Source organism: Canis lupus, chromosome 12 (assembly GCF_048164855.1).
Source record: "Canis lupus baileyi chromosome 12, mCanLup2.hap1, whole genome shotgun sequence".
NCBI classification, from domain to species: Eukaryota; Metazoa; Chordata; class Mammalia; order Carnivora; family Canidae; genus Canis; species Canis lupus.
In genome coordinates, this window is record NC_132849.1 from 15,480,250 (window position 1) to 15,499,750 (window position 19,501).

The window sequence follows — 19,501 nt, forward strand, 5'->3', positions numbered from 1 at the left end:
GTGGCTAGATATCATGAAGAATTTTAACTATGGCTATATCCTTAGGTAATAGCAGAGCATCTCAAGATTCTTTAATTTGCTATTCATTTTACAGGAGTTCCTGAAATAGGAAATCTGTTTGTAAAGCACTTCAAAATCATTGACTAACCTAAAAATATATGTGCTATCAGTACAAATACTTGCCCTTTATTAGCTCGGCCAGGGCAATTCACTGGATTTGCAAAACACTTGGGATGGCACTGACTCAGCCAGCCAATTACTAGGTAAGAGACTTTGGGCAAGTTACTTTTTCTGAGCATTAGATTCTTCAAATATGAAATGGCAATAATACTCATCTCACAGAACTGTGAGCATTTAATGAGTTACTGCACAATGGTCAATGGATAATACCTACCGCTAAGTCCTTCAGGTTGGTCATCTGCGTTATCACAACCATCCTATGTGATGGTCTTATCATTTTATAGAGGCTCAGTCACACAGCCGTAAGGGGCGATGTCAGGATTCAAACTTCCTTGTTTCTGATACCAGCGTCCAGTTCTAACCCCTCTACAGGCTCCAGACACTCTTTCACTGATAGGTTCAAGTGCCCAACATACACCCTGTCGTAAAGCAGGCACTCAACCTTCAAAAATTAAGTTTTCAAGTTTGATGATCGCGGGTTTGTCCTTCTCTCGGTGCAAGGGTTCACTTTTTTAAAGTTTTTATTTATGGTAGTCACAGAGAGAGAGAGAGAGAGGCAGAGACACAGGCAGAGGGAGAAGCAGGCTCCAAGCACCGGGAGCCCGACGTGAGACTCGATCCCGGGTCCCCAGGATCGCGCCCTGGGCCAAAGGCAGGCGCTAAACCGCTGCGCCACCCAGGGATCCCGGTGCAGGGGTTCAAAATTCAGTTTTTTCCTGGCCCAGCCGGGGGCTAAATTCTCCCCTCCCTAGAGAGGAGCCCAGTCCGGGTTTATTGTGAGCTTTCAGTACTGTGAGCGCAAGATCCCAGCGGGTGACGAGGGCGCCGCCACAGCCTCCGCAGCCCGCGCCACGCCCCCGGCCACCCCCCCCACCCCGCCCGCCCCCGCGGGGCGTCCCTAGCAACGCGCGCTCTCACTCCTTGCCCCGCCCCTTCCGCGCGGCGCGGCGCGTGGCGCGCGGCGCGAGGCGGCGGCGACGGCGGTCTTTGCGCCTGCGCGCGGCCGCAACCGCCAGCCAGCTCTCCTCCCTTCCCCTCCCCCCCCTTTCCCTTCTCCTCCTCCTCCTCTGCCTCCTAGAGCGAGACCGCAATATGGAGCCTGAGGACCTGCCGTGGCCCGGCGAGCTCGAGGAGGAGGAGGAGGAGGAGGAGGAGGAGAAAGAGGCGGAGGAGCCGGAGGAGCCGGCGAACCTGGGCTCAGAAAAGGTGGTGATGGTGGAGGAGGTGGAGGAGGAGCAGAGGAGGCGGGAGCTGGACTCGGACTCTAACTTTGAGAGCCCTCCTCGGGAGAGTACGGACGAGGAGGACGACGAAGAGGCCGAGGCCTGGCTGCAGGCGCACCCCGCTGGGCCTCTGCCTCCGTCCTCGCTGTCGCGGCACCGCTTCTCGGAGAACCAGCAGCCCGGCCGCGAGCAGGTGAGAGGGGGCTGCGGTCGGGCGGAGCGAGGCGGGCGTCTCTGAGCGCCGCGCTCTGGCCCGCTGCCCGCTGCCCGCTGCGGGTCGCCGTGCGGGACTGGTCGGAACACGCCTGCCAAGGCTTGTAGCGGCCGTGTCGCCGCGTGGGCCCCCGACGCTTGCCCGGGTTCTGGCGGACTGCCTCAGTCTCCCATTCTCTCTTGTTTCCCGCTCTCGCAGGGTCCCGGGCCTTTTGAATTAGACCAGATGTTCGGAGAGTCCGTGTTCCCAGCGGGTGTCGTTAACAGTGCTTTGGGGAGGAGGTGGGGCTCCTGGTGCCCGTTTGTAGGAGTGGAGAGAGTGATTCTCCTGGGACTGCCTTGTTTGGGGGAGACGGTTAGGAGATTAGTATGCCTGAAGGGCAGGCCTCTCCTCGAGGGAGTAGTGTGGATTATGGACGCTACGTGATTAGTCTCCGGAGGCTCCTCGCCTGTTTTGCTTCTCCAGACCCTCCTTTGTAGCAATAAGGGGGTCCCTCGTAGATAGCAGAAGGCTTTTGCTGCAGCTCCAGTTTGGAAAACTAGAAAGCACAAGGTAATGCACAACGGAGAAAAGAGCTGATTTTAGGGTCGGCCCCCGAAGACCATTTTGACAAGGACTACATTTAATTCATGAACTTTTCAGGGAGGAAAAAAAAGGTTTGCTATTCAGTTTGGATATCAAATCATCACATGTTTGTTCACTTTCTGTTGTGTGCAGGACGGGTCGTGGGGACCAAAAGAAGCCTAGGATTTATTGCCTAGGACTGCTCCATAGACGAGGTACAAACTGCAGAGTGAACTAAGTACAGCAAAGTACAAGTGAAGAGACAGAAGAGACATATATATAGATCCGTGCTGTTCAACAGTCATCACTAGCCATAGATGGCTCTTTGTATCTTATTTATTTAAAATGAAATAATATTTAAAATCCAGTGCGTCTCTTGTACTAACCACTTTTTAAGTGCTCAATAGCCACAACTTGACTAGTGGCTGCTGTTTGACAGTGCAGATAGAGAATAGTTCCATCATCCAGAAAGTTCTGTAGGACTTTGATGCTATAGACTGTTTTGATTGTCAAAAAGTAGTAGTAATTGTTTTGCCTGGTAAATATTCCAGTGGGCACTTAATTCATTGAGCTTTCACCATGGGCATTCAGGTGTCCTGCAGGATGCCAAGGAACCTTGGAGAACCCAAACATTTAAAAACATTTTTAAGTTAATTTTTAAAAATTTAAATTCAGCTCATTAACATGTATTATTAGTTTCAAAGGTCAAGGTCAGTGATTCATCAGTCTTTTTTTTTTTTTTTTTTAAGATTTTATTTATTTATTCCTGAGAGAGAGAGACAGAGAGAGAGGCAGAGACACAGGCAGAGGGAGAAGCAGGCTCCTTGCGGGGAGCCCTATGCGGGACTTGATCCCAGGACCCTAGGATCATGCCCTTAGCCAAAGGCAGATGCTCAGCCACTTAGCCACTCAGGTGTCCCTCATCAGTCTTATATAATACCCTGTCCTCATTACATCACCCAGTTATCCATTCCCCTAACCCCCTCCCCTCCAGCAACCCTCAGTTTGTTTCTATGATTAAGAGTCTGTATGGATTGTTTCCTTCTCAGATTTCATCTTGTTTTATTTTTTCCCCTCTCTTCTCCATGATCCTGTTTTGTTTTTTTTCTGTTTGTTTCTATGATTAAGAGTCTGTATGGTTTGTTTCCTTCTCAGATTTCATCTTGTTTTATTTTTTTTTCCCTCTCTTCCCCATGATCCTGTTTTGTTTTTCTTTTCTCTCTCTCTCTTTTTTTAAGATTTTATTTATTCATGAGAGACACAGAGAGAAAGAGGGACAGAGACATAGGCAGAGGGAGAACCAGGCTCCCTGCAGGAAGCCTGATGTGTGGGACTCAATCCTGGGACTCCAGGATGGCGCCCTGAGCCAAAGGCTCAACTGCTGAGCCACCCAGGTGTCCCTGTTTTGTTTCTTAAATACCATATATGAGTGAGATCATACAGTTGTCTTTCTCTGATTGACTTATTTCGCCTATCATAATACCCTCTGGTACCATCCACATCGTTGCAAATGGCAATATTTATTTTATTATTATTATTATTTTTTGTGATTGAGTAGTATTCCCTATATATATATATATATATATACCACCTCTTCTTTATCCATTTATCTGTTGATAGACATCTGGGCTCTTTCCATAGTTTGCCTATTGTGGACATTGCTGCTATAGACATTGGGGTGTAGGTGCCCCTTCAGATCACTACATTTGTGTCTTTGGGGTCGATACCTAGTAGTGCCACCATTGGGGTGGTAAGGTAGTCTATTTTTAACTTCTTGAGGAACCTCCATATTGCTTTCCAGAGTGGCTGCACCAGTTTGCATTCCCACCAACAGTGTGAGAGGATTCCCTTTTCTCTGCATCCTCGCCAACATCTGTGTTTCCTGACTTGGTAATTTTAGCCATTTCTGACCAGTGTGAGGTAGTATCTCATTGTAGTTTTGATTTGTATTTCCTTGGTGCCAAGTGACATGGAGCATTTTTTTCGTGTGTCTTTTGGCCATTTGTATATCTTCTTTGGAGAAATGTCTGTTCATATCTTCTGCCCAATTCTTGATTGGATTATTTGTTCTTTGGGTGTGGACTTTTTTTTTTTTTAAAGATTTTATTTATTTATTCATGAGAGACACAGAGAGAGAGGTGGAGACATAGGCAGAGGGAGCAGGCTTCATGCAGGGAGCCTGATGTGGTGCTCAGTCTGGGGACTCCAGGATCATGCCCTGGGCTGAAGGCAGGCGCTAAACCGCTGAGCCACCCACACGTGCCTGGGTGTGGAATTTGATAAATTCTTTATAGGTTTTGGATACTAGCCCTTTATCTGATAAGACATTTGTAAATATCTTCTCCCATTCTGTTGGTTGATTGTCTTTTGGTTCTGTCAACTGTTTCTTTGCTGGGCAAAAGCTTTTTATCTTGATGAAGTCCCAGTAGTTCATTTTTGCTTTTCTTTCTCTTGCCTTTGGAGATGTGTCTAGCAAGAAATTGCTGTGACCAAGGTCATAGCAGTTGCTGCCTGTGTTGTTCTCCTCTAGGATTTTGATGGATTCCTGTCTCACATTTAGGTCTTTCATCCATTTTGAGTTTATTTTTGTGTATGGTGTGAGGAACTGGTCCAGTTTCATTCTTCTGCATGTGGCTATTCAGTTTTCTCAACACCATTTTTTGAAGAGACTCTTTTTTCCATTGGATGTTTTATCCTGCTTTGTCCAAGATTAGTTGACTATAGAGTTGAGGGTCCATTTCTGGGTTCTCTGTTAAGTTCCATTAATCTGTGTGTCTGTTTTTGTGCCAGTACCACACTCTCTTGATGATTACAGCTTTGAAATAGAGCACGAAGTCCAGAATTGTGATGCCACTAGTTTTGGTTTTCTTTTTCAACATTCCTTTGGCTCTTCCGGGTCTTTTCTCATTCTATACAAATTTTAGGATTTGTTCCAGCTCTGTGAAAAAAGTTGATAGTATTTTGATAGAGGCTACATTGACTATATAGATTGCTCTAGGTAGCATAGACATTTTAACAATATTTGTTCTTCCAATCCATGAGCATGAACATTTTTCCATTTTGTTGTGTTTTCTTCAATTTGTTTCTTAAGTGGTCTATAGTTTTCTGTACTCAGAAAACAACCTTACAACCAAGTCTTTTCCTGTACTCAGAAAACTATAGGCTACTTTGCATCTTTTGTTACGGTTATTCCTAGGTATCCTATGGTTTGGGGTTCAGTTGTAAATGGGATTGACTCCTTAGTTTCTCTTTCATTGTTGGTGTATAGAAATGCCGCCGATTTCTGTGCATTGATTTTATATCTTGCCATGTTGCAGAATTCCTGTATGAATTCTAGCAATTTTGGGGTGAAGTCTTTTGGGTTTTTAACATAGAGTATCATGACATTTGTGAAGAATGAGAGTTTGACTACTTTGCTGATTCGGGTGCCTTTTATTTCTTTTTGTTGTCTGATAGGTGAGACTGGAACTTCCAGTTGAACAACGGTGGTGAGAATGGGCATCTCGGTCATATTTCTGACCTTAGGGGAAAAGCTCTTGAACTTTTCCCCATTGAGAATGATATTTGCTATGGCTTTTTATATGTGGCTTTTGTGATATTGAGGTATGTTGCCTCTTTCTCTACACTGTGAAGAGTTTTAATCAAGAAGGGATGCTGTACTTTGTTAAATGCTTTTTTTTGCATCTATTGAGAGGATCATATGGTTCTTGTCCTTTCTTTTGTTAACATAGTGTATCCCATTGATTGATTTGTGGATGTTGAACCATCCTTGCCATGCAGGAATAAATCCCACTTGGTCATGGTGACTAATCCTTTTAACATACTGTTGGATTCTACTGGCTAATATCTTGGTGAGAATTTTTGCATTCATGTTCATCAGGAATATTGGTCTGTAATTCTCCTTTTTTTTTTGTAATTCTCCTTTTTGATGGGTTCTTTGGTTTTGGGATCAAGATCAAGGTAATGCTGGCTTCATAGAGTTTGGAAGTTTTCCTTACATTTCTGTTTTTTGAAACTGCTTCAGAAGAAGAGTAGGTATTGATTCTTCTTTAAATGTTTGGTAGAATTCCCGTGGGAAGCCATCTGGCCCTGGACTCTTGTTGGGAGATTTTTGATTGCTTGCTTCAATTTCGTAGCTGGTTATCCCAAATATTTATTTATTTTTATTATTATTTTTTTTTGTAAATCTCTGCCTTTCTAGTGTTCATGTAAGGAGCAGACAAAATTCATTTGGTCACATAAATAAAAGTAAAACTTTATGTACTAACATGCTTTTTTTTAAAATAAAAATTTTATTTATTGTGCTAACAGTGCTTTGAAAGCATACGATAAGGAAATCTGACATTGTTAATTGAAGCTGGAGAAGGCTTCCTTGGGGAAGTTCTGATAGAGCTAAAATCTGAAGACAAATTAAGGTTAACTAGGCAAAGGGAAGAGAAAACCTCCCAGTTGAGGGAAAGGCACATGGAAAGGTGCTGTTGGAGAGAGCATGGCATTTCCAGGGAACCAAAGGCAAATATGGATGCAGGCTTTATCTCTGGAGCTTTGGAAAGTCATTGAAAATGTTTAAGGCATTTTCAGTGACAAGATTTGTGTTTCAGAAAGATCACTTTGTAGCAGAATGGGGAACAGCTTTGACAGCAGGATGGAGTAGGAAGTGGCAATAAGTCAGGGATGCTAATTAATTAGTAAGCCATTGCATCATTGCCAGGCAAAAGATGATAATACTTTGGGACAAGAAAGTATGGATGGATATAGAAAAAAGTAGACTGATTTAAGAAGTATTTAAGAGGTAAAATCATCACATTTATCACTGAATTTTACATTACTACTATACTAATAATACTAATAATATACTAATAATAGATTAGATGTGGAACATGAAGGCAAGAAGATGTCTGGGTGTTAGAATATTGAATGAATAATTGTCAAATATTGAGATATGGTCAGGTTAATGATGAGAGTGTTGGAGGGGAGGGATTGGTTGAGATGAGCATTAAGATTATAAGATTGGTTTTGGAGATAAGGGGAGAAGTTTGTGTTGGAGATTTCAAGTTATAAGTTACCTACATACAACCATAATTAAAGCCTATCTTGTTCATGAGGTCTTCTAACTTTTATTTTGTTCTATGACTTCTTGTTTGAATAACTATTAGTATTTAAATTTATATCTCTAAGCCTAGAAGAAGAACTTGTTAAACTACTTTAACTCTTATTAGAGCCAATGTGAAAATTTTTATCTTAGCTCCCCCCCCACCCCTTGGTTAAATGATTTTATTTAAAAGACACTGTGGGAGGGCAGCCCCAGTGGCGCAGCGGTTTAGCGCCGTCTGCAGCCCGGGGTGTGATCCTGGAGACCCGGGATCGAGTCCCACATTGGGCTTGCTGCATGGAGCCTGCTTCTCCCTCTGCCTGTGTCTCTGCCTCTCTCTCTCTCTCTTTCTGTGTCTTTATGAATGAATAAAATAAAATCTTAAAAAAAAAAAAGACACTGTGGGAAAACACCATAATTTTGCCTAATTGATCTTTGACCCTAAAATACAGCAATATAAGAGAAGGAACAATTCAAGACAAATGATCAAATAAAATTAGTTTATTATTTTTTAAAAAATTTATTTAAGTTAAATTAACATATAGTGTATTATTAGTTTCAGGAGTAGAATTTCATGATTCATCAGTCTTATATAACACCCAGTACTCATTACATCATGTGCCCTCCTTAATGTCCATCACCCAGTTAAGTTACTCTATCCTCCTACCGCCTTCCCTTCCAGCAACTCTGTTTCCTATGATTAAGAGTCTCTCATGGTTTGTCTCTGTATTATTCTGTTTAACAGTGATCTATGTGTAATAAAAACCTTGCTTCTTAGAGCTCATTGTTTTTCCTGCAGAAGTGTGTGGTTCGCTCGCTTGCTTGCTTGCTTTCTTTCTTTCTAGAGAAATCCGATGTTTTGATATTTTCCTGTTTATCTTGGAGAATATATGAAAGTCTAGATGATGTTTTGTATTAAAGGTAGGTTTTTTTAAGGTAGTTTTAAGATGATATAAAGAGTATTAAGATTTTTTTTTCCTTTTGCTCACTGACTTTAAAATTTATTGGCATAAATTGGAAAATATTTGAAGGGGAAACTTTAACATGTGACTTGCTAGACATTTATGAACTATAAAATCTTATTTTAAAAAAGATTTATCTATTCATTAGAGAGAGAGAGAGTGCATGTGCAATTAGAGAGGAAGGGCAGAAGGAGAGGGAGAGTTTTAAGCAGTTTCCATGCTGACTTTGGAGCCTGACCCAGGGCTTGATCTTAGAATCCTGAGATCATCACTTGAGCTGAAACCAAGAGTCATTCCACTGCTTAACCAACTGTACTATTTGAAGATGAGTTTGTTGTGTAGTATTTAATGAGTGTATTAAAAAGATGAGTCCAAATGATAGGAAATATTAATTTCATTCAGTCTAGTCTCAGGTTAAATGACAAAATAGTAAAAATTTGCTTCACTCATTCACTCATGTATCTCTTACTAGATCATAAGGATGTACTAATGGTAATGTATAAAGTAGCAATTAAGTTCGTAGTCCTGTTCTGATACTTAGCTAAGGCATGGGACTGTGTTAATTAAGTTCAGAGTGAAATGTTCCCGCCCAGCCTTAAAACCAAGTCTTTTTAAGAGTTCAGGAAGTAAGTGGTTCACAGTCTTTACTGTGTTGGCCTTAATGCTGGTCCAATAGACCATTCAACATGGATCGTTTCAAACACCTCTCCTTGTAATTCCTAAATTTAAATTTCTGAGCTGTGCTAGGGAAAATGATTTGGCTACATGGCTTGCTATCACCAGAAATTCTTGGTCTCCAACTTTTAAGTAGGTCATCAACAGCGTTTGGAAATCTATGTATGTTTCCTCCTTTAGCTTCTTCTACATCTTCACTCTTTTATCCTCTAGCCCTTTTGGATGTTCAGACTCTCCCATCAGGTTATCATTTCATGGTAGAAAAGAACAGGGCCTGAGCCCCTTCTTCACCTTTCTGCTCCCATCTCCAAATTTGTCTACAGTGTATAATTTATGTTTTTGATACATATTTTATTCTTAATGTTAATCCTTGTTTTCCTAGAATAAAAAACTATGTTACAGTTTTTCTCTCAAGGAATTGCTGGATTTTATTTGCAGGTATTTTATAAATTTTTTTTTTTTTTTTTTTTTTTTTTAAAGATTTTATTTATTTATTCATGATAGTCACAGAGAGAGAGAGAGGCAGAGACACAGGCAGAGGGAGAAGCAGGCTCCATGCACCGGGAGCCCGACGTGGGATTCGATCCCGGGTCTCCAGGATCGTGCCCTGGGCCAAAGGCAGGCGCCAAACCGCTGCGCCACCCAGGGATCCCTATAAATTATTATAGTTTTTTTTTTTTTTTTTTTAAAGCTTTTTTTTTTTTTTTTTTGGTCCCCAGAGATTCTACTTTGGGAGGTCACTGTGAGGGTTCACGACTGTCTGTTTTTGACAGTTCTTGGATGATTTTCATGCATTAGATTCAGGGATCACATTCTTTTTTTTTTTTTTATGATAGTTACAGAGAGAGAGAGGGAGGCAGAGACACAGGCAGAGGGAGAAGCAGGCTCCATGCACCAGGAGCCCGATGTGGGATTCGATCCCGGGTCTCCGGGATCACGCCCTGGGCCAAAGGCAGGCGCCAAACTGCTGCGCCACCCAGGGATCCCAATTATTATAGTTTTAAGGTTAAATTATTTTTTTAACCTGTCTTTATCAAATGTAGCATTAATATTATATCATTTTCGTACAAAGCACTGGAAAGATTTTTATTTTTCTTTCCTGAATCAGTTGAAGTAATAAAATAATTTTTCTTGCATGTTTGAAAAATAATCACTAGTGAAACTACTTTGCCTTTAGATTCCTTTTAGGGTTTTGGTTTATACAGACTCACTTTTCTTGTTTAATTTTGGTAACTTATGATTTCTTAGAAAATTATTTAGCAAGAATTTCTTGTTGATTATAATGAAATGCTACACAATATTCTTTTTCCTTTGAATCTGTAGTTATTTCCTTTTTTTTTCTTTTTTACAAGATTTTATTTATTCATGAGAGACACAGAGAGAGAGAGAGAGAGAGAAGAGAGAGGCAGAGACACAGGCAGAAGGAGAAGCAGGCTCCCTGCTGGGGGCCCAAAGGGGGACTTGATTAGGGGACCCCAGGATCATGACCTGAGCCAAAGGCAGACACTCAACCGCTGAGACACCGAGGCGCCCAGTTTTCATTTTTTACTATTTCCCTAGATTTATTTTTATTTTACTTGAATGCTTTGTTTAAATGCTTAATTGGCTTTTTAAAAAACATTTCCAACAGATTTATTGAGATTAATACATATATCATCCTTAAAGTATATAATTCAGTGATTTTCGGTATATTAATAGATATGTTCAACCAACATTACTGTCAACTTTACAACATTTTTGTCATCTCAAAATTCCCCCCAAACCCTGTACATTTTAGTTTTATCACCCCTTTGCCCTCCAATCTTCTATTCCTCTAATCAGCTTTGAATCTACTTTTTTCTCTCTTTAGATTGGCATGTTCTGGGCATTGAATATAAAAGGAGTAATAGAACATGTCTTTTGTGACTAGCTTCTTTCACTTAGCACAATGTTTTCAGGAAACATCCATGTATATAGCATGCATTAATACTTCATTCCTTTTTGTGGCTGAATAAGATTCCTTTTTATGGATATATTGTATTTATTCATTCATCAGTTGATGAATATTTGTTCTTTTTTCTACCTTTTGGCTATTATGAATAATGTTACTGTAAACATTTGTGTACAAGTTCTTGTTTGGACATGTTTTCATTTCTATTGGGTATATGTCTAGAAGTAGAATTGCTGGACATGTAGTAATTCCATGTTTAACCTTTGAGGAACTGCCAGACTGTTTCCCAAAACAGCTGCACTATTTTACATTCTTACAACCAGTGTATGAAAGTTCCAGTCTCTCTATATCTTTGTGAGCACTTATTATTATCTGAAAAAATTTTAAGGTTTTATTTATTTGAGAGAGAGCACGAGCAGGGTGCAGGTAGGTGTGGGAGAGGCAGAGGGAGAGGGAGAATCAGACTCCCTACTGAGCAGGAAACCTGAGGTGGGGCCAATCCCAAGACCCCAAAGGTCATGACCTGAGCTGAAGGCACACACTTAACCTACTGTGCCATCTAGGTGCCCCATTATTAGCTGACTTTTTGATTGTAGCCATCCTGGTGGATGTGACATGATAAATATATCATTGTGGTTTTGATTTGCATTTCCCTGATGGCTTATGATATTGTGCATCTTTTCTTGTGTTTATTGGCCATTTGCATATCTTTGGCAAAATATCCATTCAGACTCTTTGCTCATTTTTATTTCAGTCATTTGTCTATTTACTGTTGAGTAAGAATTCTTTATACAGTCTTCATATTTTCCACAATGTGAATTTAAAATTCCCGTATAAGATGTCTGATTTGCAATATTTTCTCACAGTCTGTGGATTCTTTCACATTCTTTTTAAAAAATATTTTATTTATTTATTCATGAGAGACACACAGAGAGAGACAGAGGCACAGGCAGAGGGAGAAGCAGGCTCCCTGCAGGGAGCCGGATGCGGGACTCGATCCTGGGTCTCCAGGATCACGCTCTGGGCTGAAGGCAGCGCTAAACCACTGAGCCACCCGGGCTGCCCAATTTTGAGTTATTTTTGCATGTGGTGTTCAACCTCATTCTTTTGTATGTGGCTACTCAGTTGTCCCAGCACCATTTGTTGAGAAGGCTATTCTTTTCAATTGAATGGTCTTAGCACTCTTGTTGAAAATCAGTTGACCATTGATATATGGGTTAATTTCTGGACTCTCAGTTCTATTCTATTGTTCCATATGTCCAAATTTATACCATCCTACACTTTTTTGATTACCATTGCTTAGTAGGAAGCTTTCAAATGAGGATGTGTGAGTCCTCCAACTTTGCTCTTCTTTTTCAAGATTTTTTTGGCTATTCTGGATCCCTTGCAATTCTATATGAATTTTAGGTTCAGCTTGTCAGTTTCAACAAAGAAGCCAGCTGGTGTTTTGATAGAAATTGCATTGAATCTGTAGATCAGTTTGAGAATATTGCCATCTTAGCAATGCTAGAGCTTCTGATCCATGAACATAGGATATCTTTCCATTTTTTAGATCTTTTGCAAATATATTCAAAACTGTTTTGTACTTTTCAGGGTATAAGTTTGATACTTTTTTTCTTAAATTATTCTAAATATTTTATTTATTTTTTTTTGGTGCTGTTGTAAGTAGTTTTTTTGAATTTCATTTTGGGATTGTTCATTACAAGTGTATAAAAAGACAATTGATTTTTTTTTTTTGACAGTTTATTTTTGTATGTTCATCTTGTCACCTGCAATTTTGCTGAACTCGTTTATTAGTTCTAATAGATTGTTAGTGGACTTTGTAGGATTTTCTACATAAAAGACCATGTCAAATGTGGTCAAATATGGTTTCATTCTTTCCTTTTTTTTTTTTTTTTTTTTTCGGTTTCATTCTTTCCAAATCTGAATGCTTTTTATTTATTTTTTCTTGTCTAATTTCCTTGGATAGAATTTCCAGTATAGTGTTGAATAGAATTGGTGAAAATGGATATCCTTGTCTTATTCCTGATCTTAGGGGAAAGCATCCAGTTTTTTAACTGAAAGTAGATATTACTTGTAGGTTTTTCATAGGTGCCTTTATCAGATTGATGAAATTTCCTTCTATTCCTAGTTTGTGGAGTATTGTTTATCATGAAAAGGTATTAGATTTTGTTAAATTATTCTATTATTTGGTGTATTGATATTAGGATGTTAAGCCAAGCGTGCATTCTGGAGATAATTTAATTCATCTTGGTGTATAAATATTTTATATGTTGTAGGATATAAGAACATATATATGTATATATATCTATATACACATATATATACACACACATATATATACACACACACTAATTTGCCTAATATTTTCATTAGTGTGTGTATATATATATATACTAATTAATATTTTTAAAAAGAATATTTGCATCTATAGTCTCAAGATAATGGTCTATAGTTTTTGTGATGTTTTTTGACTGGCTTAGTATCCAGGTAATACCGACTTCATAAAACGAGTTGAAACTGTTCCTTCTGACCTGTGGCGTAAACAGCTGCTGTGTGGATGCTTGTAGTCGGCGTCCGAGGGTGTAGGTCACCATGAGCCGGCTCCAGGATGAGTACGACCCCTACTCAGTGGAAGAGCCTAGCGACGAGGAACCTGCTTTGAGCAGTTCTGAAGATGAAGTGGATGTGCTTTTACATGGAACTCCTGACCAAAAAAGAAAACTCATCAGAGAATGTCTTACTGGAGAAAGTAAATCATCAAGTGAAGATGAATTTGAAAAAGAAATGGAAGCTGAATTAAATTCCACCATAAAAACAATGGAGGACAAGTTATCCTCTCTGGAAACAGGGTCTTCCTCAGGAACTGGAAAAGTTGGGACAGCTCTGACAAAGTACTATGATGATATATATTTTGATTCTGATTCTGAAGATGAAAACAAAACAATACAGGTAACCGAGAAGAAAAAGAAAAAAACGACACAGGATTCCAACAAACGATGAGTTATTATATGATCCTGAAAAAGATAACAGAGATCAGGCCTGGGTTGATGCACAAAGAAGAGGCTTCCATGGTTTTGGAATACAGAGACCATATCAATAACAGCAGCCTGTTCCAAATAGTGATGCTGTCTTGAATTGCCCTACCTGCATGACCACACTATGTCTTGATTGCCGAAGGCATGAATCATACAAAACTCAGTATAGAGCAATGTTTGTGATGAATTGTTCTGTCAACAAAGAGGAGGTTCTAAGATACAAAATCCCAGAGAACAGGAAGAAAAGGCAAGGCCATAAGAAGATGAGGTCTAACCACGAAGACGCTGCAGAGCAGACAGAGGCACAAGCAGAAGAAATCTATCACCCGGTTATGTGCACCGAATGTTCCACGGAAGTGGCCGTCTATGACAAGGATGAAGTCTTTCATTTTTTCAATGTTTCAGCAAGTCATTCTTGAATATTTCAGTTGGCATTTAATTGCTCAATACAGTATATAAGGCAAACATGGACAGTTATTACCCTCTTGCCTATTCATATCAAGTAACATTCTGAGCGGTTATCTGAGGATGCAGTGTTTATCTTTTTGAAAGAGAATGGTTGTCAGCCTTCATCCCTCCACCCCCTTTAAAAATTTTTTCCCCAGCTCTGATGGGCCTGATAATTCATTCCCTCTTTGATGGGCATTTGGAAACTATGGGGCTTTTCGTGTATTAAAGCTCTTTGGAATTAAAATGTTCTGCAGTTATAAGTAAAAAAACAAAAACCTGTTCCTTCTGTTTATGAAGGATTGGCATTAAGAATTTTTTGACTCTTTGGTAGACTATACCATATAAGTCTGGGCTTTTCTTTTGGGAAAATATTTTATTATTTTTTTTGGGGGGGATATTTTAGTTACTAATTGATTCTCTTTCCTTGCTATATGTCTCTTCTGATGGTCTATTTCTTCTTCTTCTATTTTTTTATTTTTATTATTTTTTAACTTAAACAGTTGACAATTCTATTTTCACATTTCGCAATACAAATGAAAATTGCCTTTTTTTTTGTTGTTGTTGTTTGTTTGTCCCACTACTCCCCTGCAAAAGCTATTCTCTCTTTGATAGGAAGGGGAAGCAAATCTTCCTTATGCTGTTAGAAAACAGCCAGAGTCACAGCACCATGATCTTCTGGTGAAGTGGAACAAGTAATATAAAATGAATATAAAGAGCTTTCTGTCTCTCCTTATCTGTCTGGTCGAGTCATTCTTGGCCAAGTGGGCATCATCATGGGATGAGCAGGAGGTCTCATCATTGGGGGCCCAGGCATCATTGGCATGTGGCCTCCCATAGGTGGCCTCATTCCAGGAGCAGGTCCCACTGGCATCATCCCAGGAGGAGGCGGGCCCATCATTGGCATCATGGGGTGGGGCTGGCATCATACCAGGGCGAGGAGGACCTGGGAGACTGGGGGGAGGTGGGATCATTGCCCCTGCAGGAGGAGGAGCAGAGAATGGAGTAGGAGATATCTTTCCTTGTTGAAATGCAGCGGTTGTTTTGTCGATCAGGCTCTGAGCCTACTCTTCCATCCATTTCTGATAGTAGTCTTTCACATTCCCTTTGTGTTTCCTACCACTGCAGTGTGTCTTTCTCACAGATGGAGAGTCATGGGTGAGGTATGTGTCGCAGTAGTCACAGTAAAACTTAGGCATGTTGCTCTGCAGGCCGTTGGCCACTCTGTCCTTCTTCTTTTTAAAAATATTTTTTATTTTATTTAAGAGAGAGTCAAAGAATGAGAGCATGAGTGGGGGCAGGGGGCAGAGGGAAAGGGAAAAGCCATACAGGATTGATCTCAGGACCCTGGGAACATGATCTAAGCCGAAGGCAGACGCTTAACTAACAGAGCCACCCCAGATGCCCCTTTCTGTTTCTTCTTGAGTTTTCAGTAATTTGTGTTTTCATTTCTTCCAGGTTATCAACTTTCTTAACATATGGCTTTTCACAGTATTTCCTTATAGCTATTCGTATTTTTCTTTTTCTTTTTTTTTAAGTTGCTATTCGTATTTCTATAAGATTGGTAATGAAGTTCCCTCTTTAATTTCTGATTTTAAGTAAAATGAGTACTGTCATTTTTTCTTGGCAAGTCTGGCTAAAGGATTTTTAATTTTGGTGATATTTTCAAAGATCTAATTTTTAGTTTCGTTGATTTTTCACTGTTCTCTATTTCATTTATTTCTGTTTTAGTCTTATTTTCTTCCTTCTGTTTTCTTTGGGTTTAGTTTCCTTTTTTTTAGTTTATGTTGCATGGGTAGACTTTTACTTGAGATCTTTGTTATATTTGTAATGTACACATTTGTAGCTATAAATTTCCCTGTAAGCACTGCGTTGGCTTCAATCCATAGTTTTAGTATGTAGTATTTTTGTTACCATCTCAAAATACTTGAAAATTCTTGTGATTTCTTTTTTTGACCCATTGGTTATTTAAGAGTTTGTTGCTTAATTTCCTCCCATTTGTGAATTTACTCAATTTCCTTCTGTTACCGATTTCTGCCTTTATTTTATTTGGAGAATAAACTTTTTATATTTTGAATTATTTAAAAATTTCAAGGCTTGGTTTATGGCCTAACATATAGTCTCTCCTGGAGAATGTTCCATGGATGCTAGAGAGGAATGCATATTCTGGGCTCTGGGCGGGAAATGTTCTATTATATTTGTAGATCTAGTTTGTTTATGGGAGCATTCACATCTTATAGTTGCTTGTTGGTCTGTTGGCAAGATGGCTATCCTTTTTTTAAAGTAGACTATTTGGGAGCAGTTTTGTTACAGAAAAATTAAGCAGAAAGTACAGAATTCCTATACATTACCCCTCTCCATTTTTCCTATTATTAACATCTTGCACTATTGTGGGTTTGTGACAATTAGTAAGCCAGTACTGATACATTATTATTATTATTATTATTTAATATTTTATTTATTCATGAGAAATGCAGAGAGAGAGGCAGAGACACAGGCAGAAGCAGGCTCCATGCAGGGAGCCCGACGTGGGACCCGATCCGGGTCTCCAGGATCACACCCTGGGCTGAAGGCAGCGCTAAACCGCTGAGCCACCCGGGCTGCCCCGATACATTATTTTTAATTAAAGTCCATAGTTTATGTTGAGGTTCACTCTTGATCTATCCTACGGATTTTGACAAATGTATAATGTCATATATCCATTATTACAGTATTGTACACGTAGTTAGAATCAAACAGTATGTAGCCTTTTCAGAATGACTTCTTTCACTTATGCATTTAAGTTTCCTCCATGTCTTTTTACAGTTTGATAGCTCATTTCTTCTTTTCTCCTTGACTTTTTTTTTTTTATTGTGGTAAAATATACATAACATAAAATTTACCATTTTAACCATTTTTAAGTGGTATTACACATTTGTTGTGTAACCATTGCCATCATCCATCTCCAGAATTGTTTTATCTTCCCAAACTGAAATTTCAACATCTCTGCCATATCCGAGTCAAGTTCTGTTGCCTGCTCTGTCCCATCAAACTGTTTTTGTCTTTTAGTATGTCTTTTAATTTTTTTTCAAAGTCACATATTTAAAGTGAATGCGATCTGAATACGAACTGAAGTATCTAAGCCTGTAGTGTGAAGTTTTATATTTACCTGGCTAGAGTGGGGTTGTGTTTACTTTTTGGTGTAGCTTTACGTGTCCTGGGCTAAAATTTCCTTTGGTGACCTTGTTTTTGTCTCCTCTGTCATCTTTGGGTTTCTCTAAGGATTTATTCTTTTTTTTTTTTTTTTAAGATTTTATTTATTTATTTGAGATGGAGAGAGAGCACAGTGGGGAAGAGTGTCAGAGGGAGAGAGAGCAGTAGACTCTCTGCTAAGCAGGGAGCCTGATGTGGGGCTCAATCCTAGGACCCTGAGATCATGACCTGAGCCACCCAGGCACCCTAGAATTTATTCTTAAATAAGGCCTGAGATGTACTTTCAGTTATATTCCCCTATTATTATTAGGAGCCCTATTGATGCAGGAAAATGTGAGTGAGGTGGGGAAGGAAGTGTTCTATAGGCCTAATATTAGGTTTCAGGGTCCCCCCCGCCCCCCGCCCTGGACTGTGATTTTTACTGAGGTTTTCATTGTCTTTCTCTGAAGTGAGACAGGAAAGCTAAAAGGGGGATGGAGTTGGGTATTTCTTTATGCCCTTGTTGAAGGCTAGAAGAAGCTGAAGTAATTACTTTCCTTCCCCTAGGTCTCCTAGTCTCTGGCAAAACCCAAGTGGGGTAGGCTTTGGTAAAATAGTTTTTTTGAGGGCAGGTCTTATTAAGAACAGAATGCTCCGAGTACATTTCAGAATGGGTACTTATCCCCTGCCCCTGTCAGAAGCAGGAGATTTTTCTTTGATTTTTAACTATGGGAACCTGGTACAGATCCTGGGGTAAAACTCATGGGTTTTAAATCTCAGGTTGTTCACCCTGAACCTCTAGCAAGTTGTCAATAACAATTTAGGTTTTTCTACACTAGTACTGTTTGCCATGTGGGGGTATCTACTCCTTGGATTTGGCTCCAATAAATTGTAATTCTCCATATTTGCTTCTCTGTTTCTCCCATATTTAGGACTGTGGTTTGCCCTTCATTTCAGTTCCCTAATGGCAGTAAGATTTATTTATTTATTTATTTATTTATTTATTTATTTATTTATTTATTTATTTATTTATGATAGAGAGAGAGAGAGAGAGAGAGGCAGAGACAGGAGGAGGGAGAAGCAGGCTCCATCCCGGGAGCCTGATGTGGGACTCGATCCTGGTACTCTAGGATCGCGCCCTGGGCCAAAGACAGGTGCCAAACCACTGAGCCACCCAGGGATCCCCTCAATTTATATTATTAATATTATTTCTGGGCGTTCTCTTTTTTTTTTCCCTTGATCTATGTGTATTTTTTGGTGCCAGTACCATACTGTTTTGATTATTGTAGCTTTGCCAGTATATCTTGAAATCTGGGATTCTGATACCTCCAGTTTTTCTTTTTTTCAAATTACTTTGGTTATTAGGGGTCTTTTGTGGTTCCATACAAATTTTAGGATTATTTATTTTAGGGGATCCCTGGGTGGCTCAGCTTGAGGTTTAGTGTCTGCCGTTGGCCCGGGGTGTGATCCTGGAGTCCTGGGATCGAGTCCCACATCAGGCTCCCTGGATGGAGCCTGCTTCTCTCTCTGCTTGTGTCTCTGCCTCTCTCTCTCTCCATCTCTCTCTCTCTCTCATGAATAAATAAATAAAATCTTTAAAAAAATGATTATTTATTTTAGTTCTGTGAAAAATGTTGCTGGTATTTTGATAGGGATTGGATTAAATCTGTAGATTGCTTTAGGGATTATGGACATTTTAACAATATTGGTTCTTAGAATCCATGAACATGGAATATCTTTCCACTTATGTTGTCTTCAATTTCTCTCTTCTCTTCTCTTCTCTTCTCTTCTCTTCTCTTCTCTTCTCTTTTCCTCCCTTCCTTCCTTCCTTCCTTCCTTCCTTCCTTCCTTCCTTCCTTCCTTCCTTCCTTCCTTCCTTCCTTCTCTTTCTAGATTTTGTTTATTTGTGAGGGACACAGAGAGAGAGGCAGAGACACAGGCAGAGGACCAAGCAGGTTCCGTGCAGGGAGCCTGATGTGGAACTCAATCCCAAAACTCCAGGGTC

General features: G+C 39.8%; 1 protein-coding gene and 2 pseudogenes across 1 annotated transcript in view; 2 read left to right on the forward strand and 1 right to left on the reverse strand.

Annotated features, from left to right (window-relative positions):
- Positions 1-1,171: 1,171 nt before the first annotated feature.
- The window catches only part of ALMS1 (ALMS1 centrosome and basal body associated protein), a 215,786-nt gene continuing 197,456 nt past the window's right edge, over positions 1,172-19,501 (forward strand). Inside the window, exon 1 of the mRNA XM_072769843.1 lies at positions 1,172-1,596. Coding sequence (XP_072625944.1) covers positions 1,273-1,596 — 324 coding nt within the window. The 5' untranslated portion in view covers positions 1,172-1,272. The remainder of the gene's footprint in view (positions 1,597-19,501) is intronic.
- LOC140600653 (E2F-associated phosphoprotein pseudogene) lies at positions 10,868-14,594 on the forward strand (annotated as a pseudogene).
- On the reverse strand, positions 14,976-15,549 carry LOC140600654 (U1 small nuclear ribonucleoprotein C-like; annotated as a pseudogene).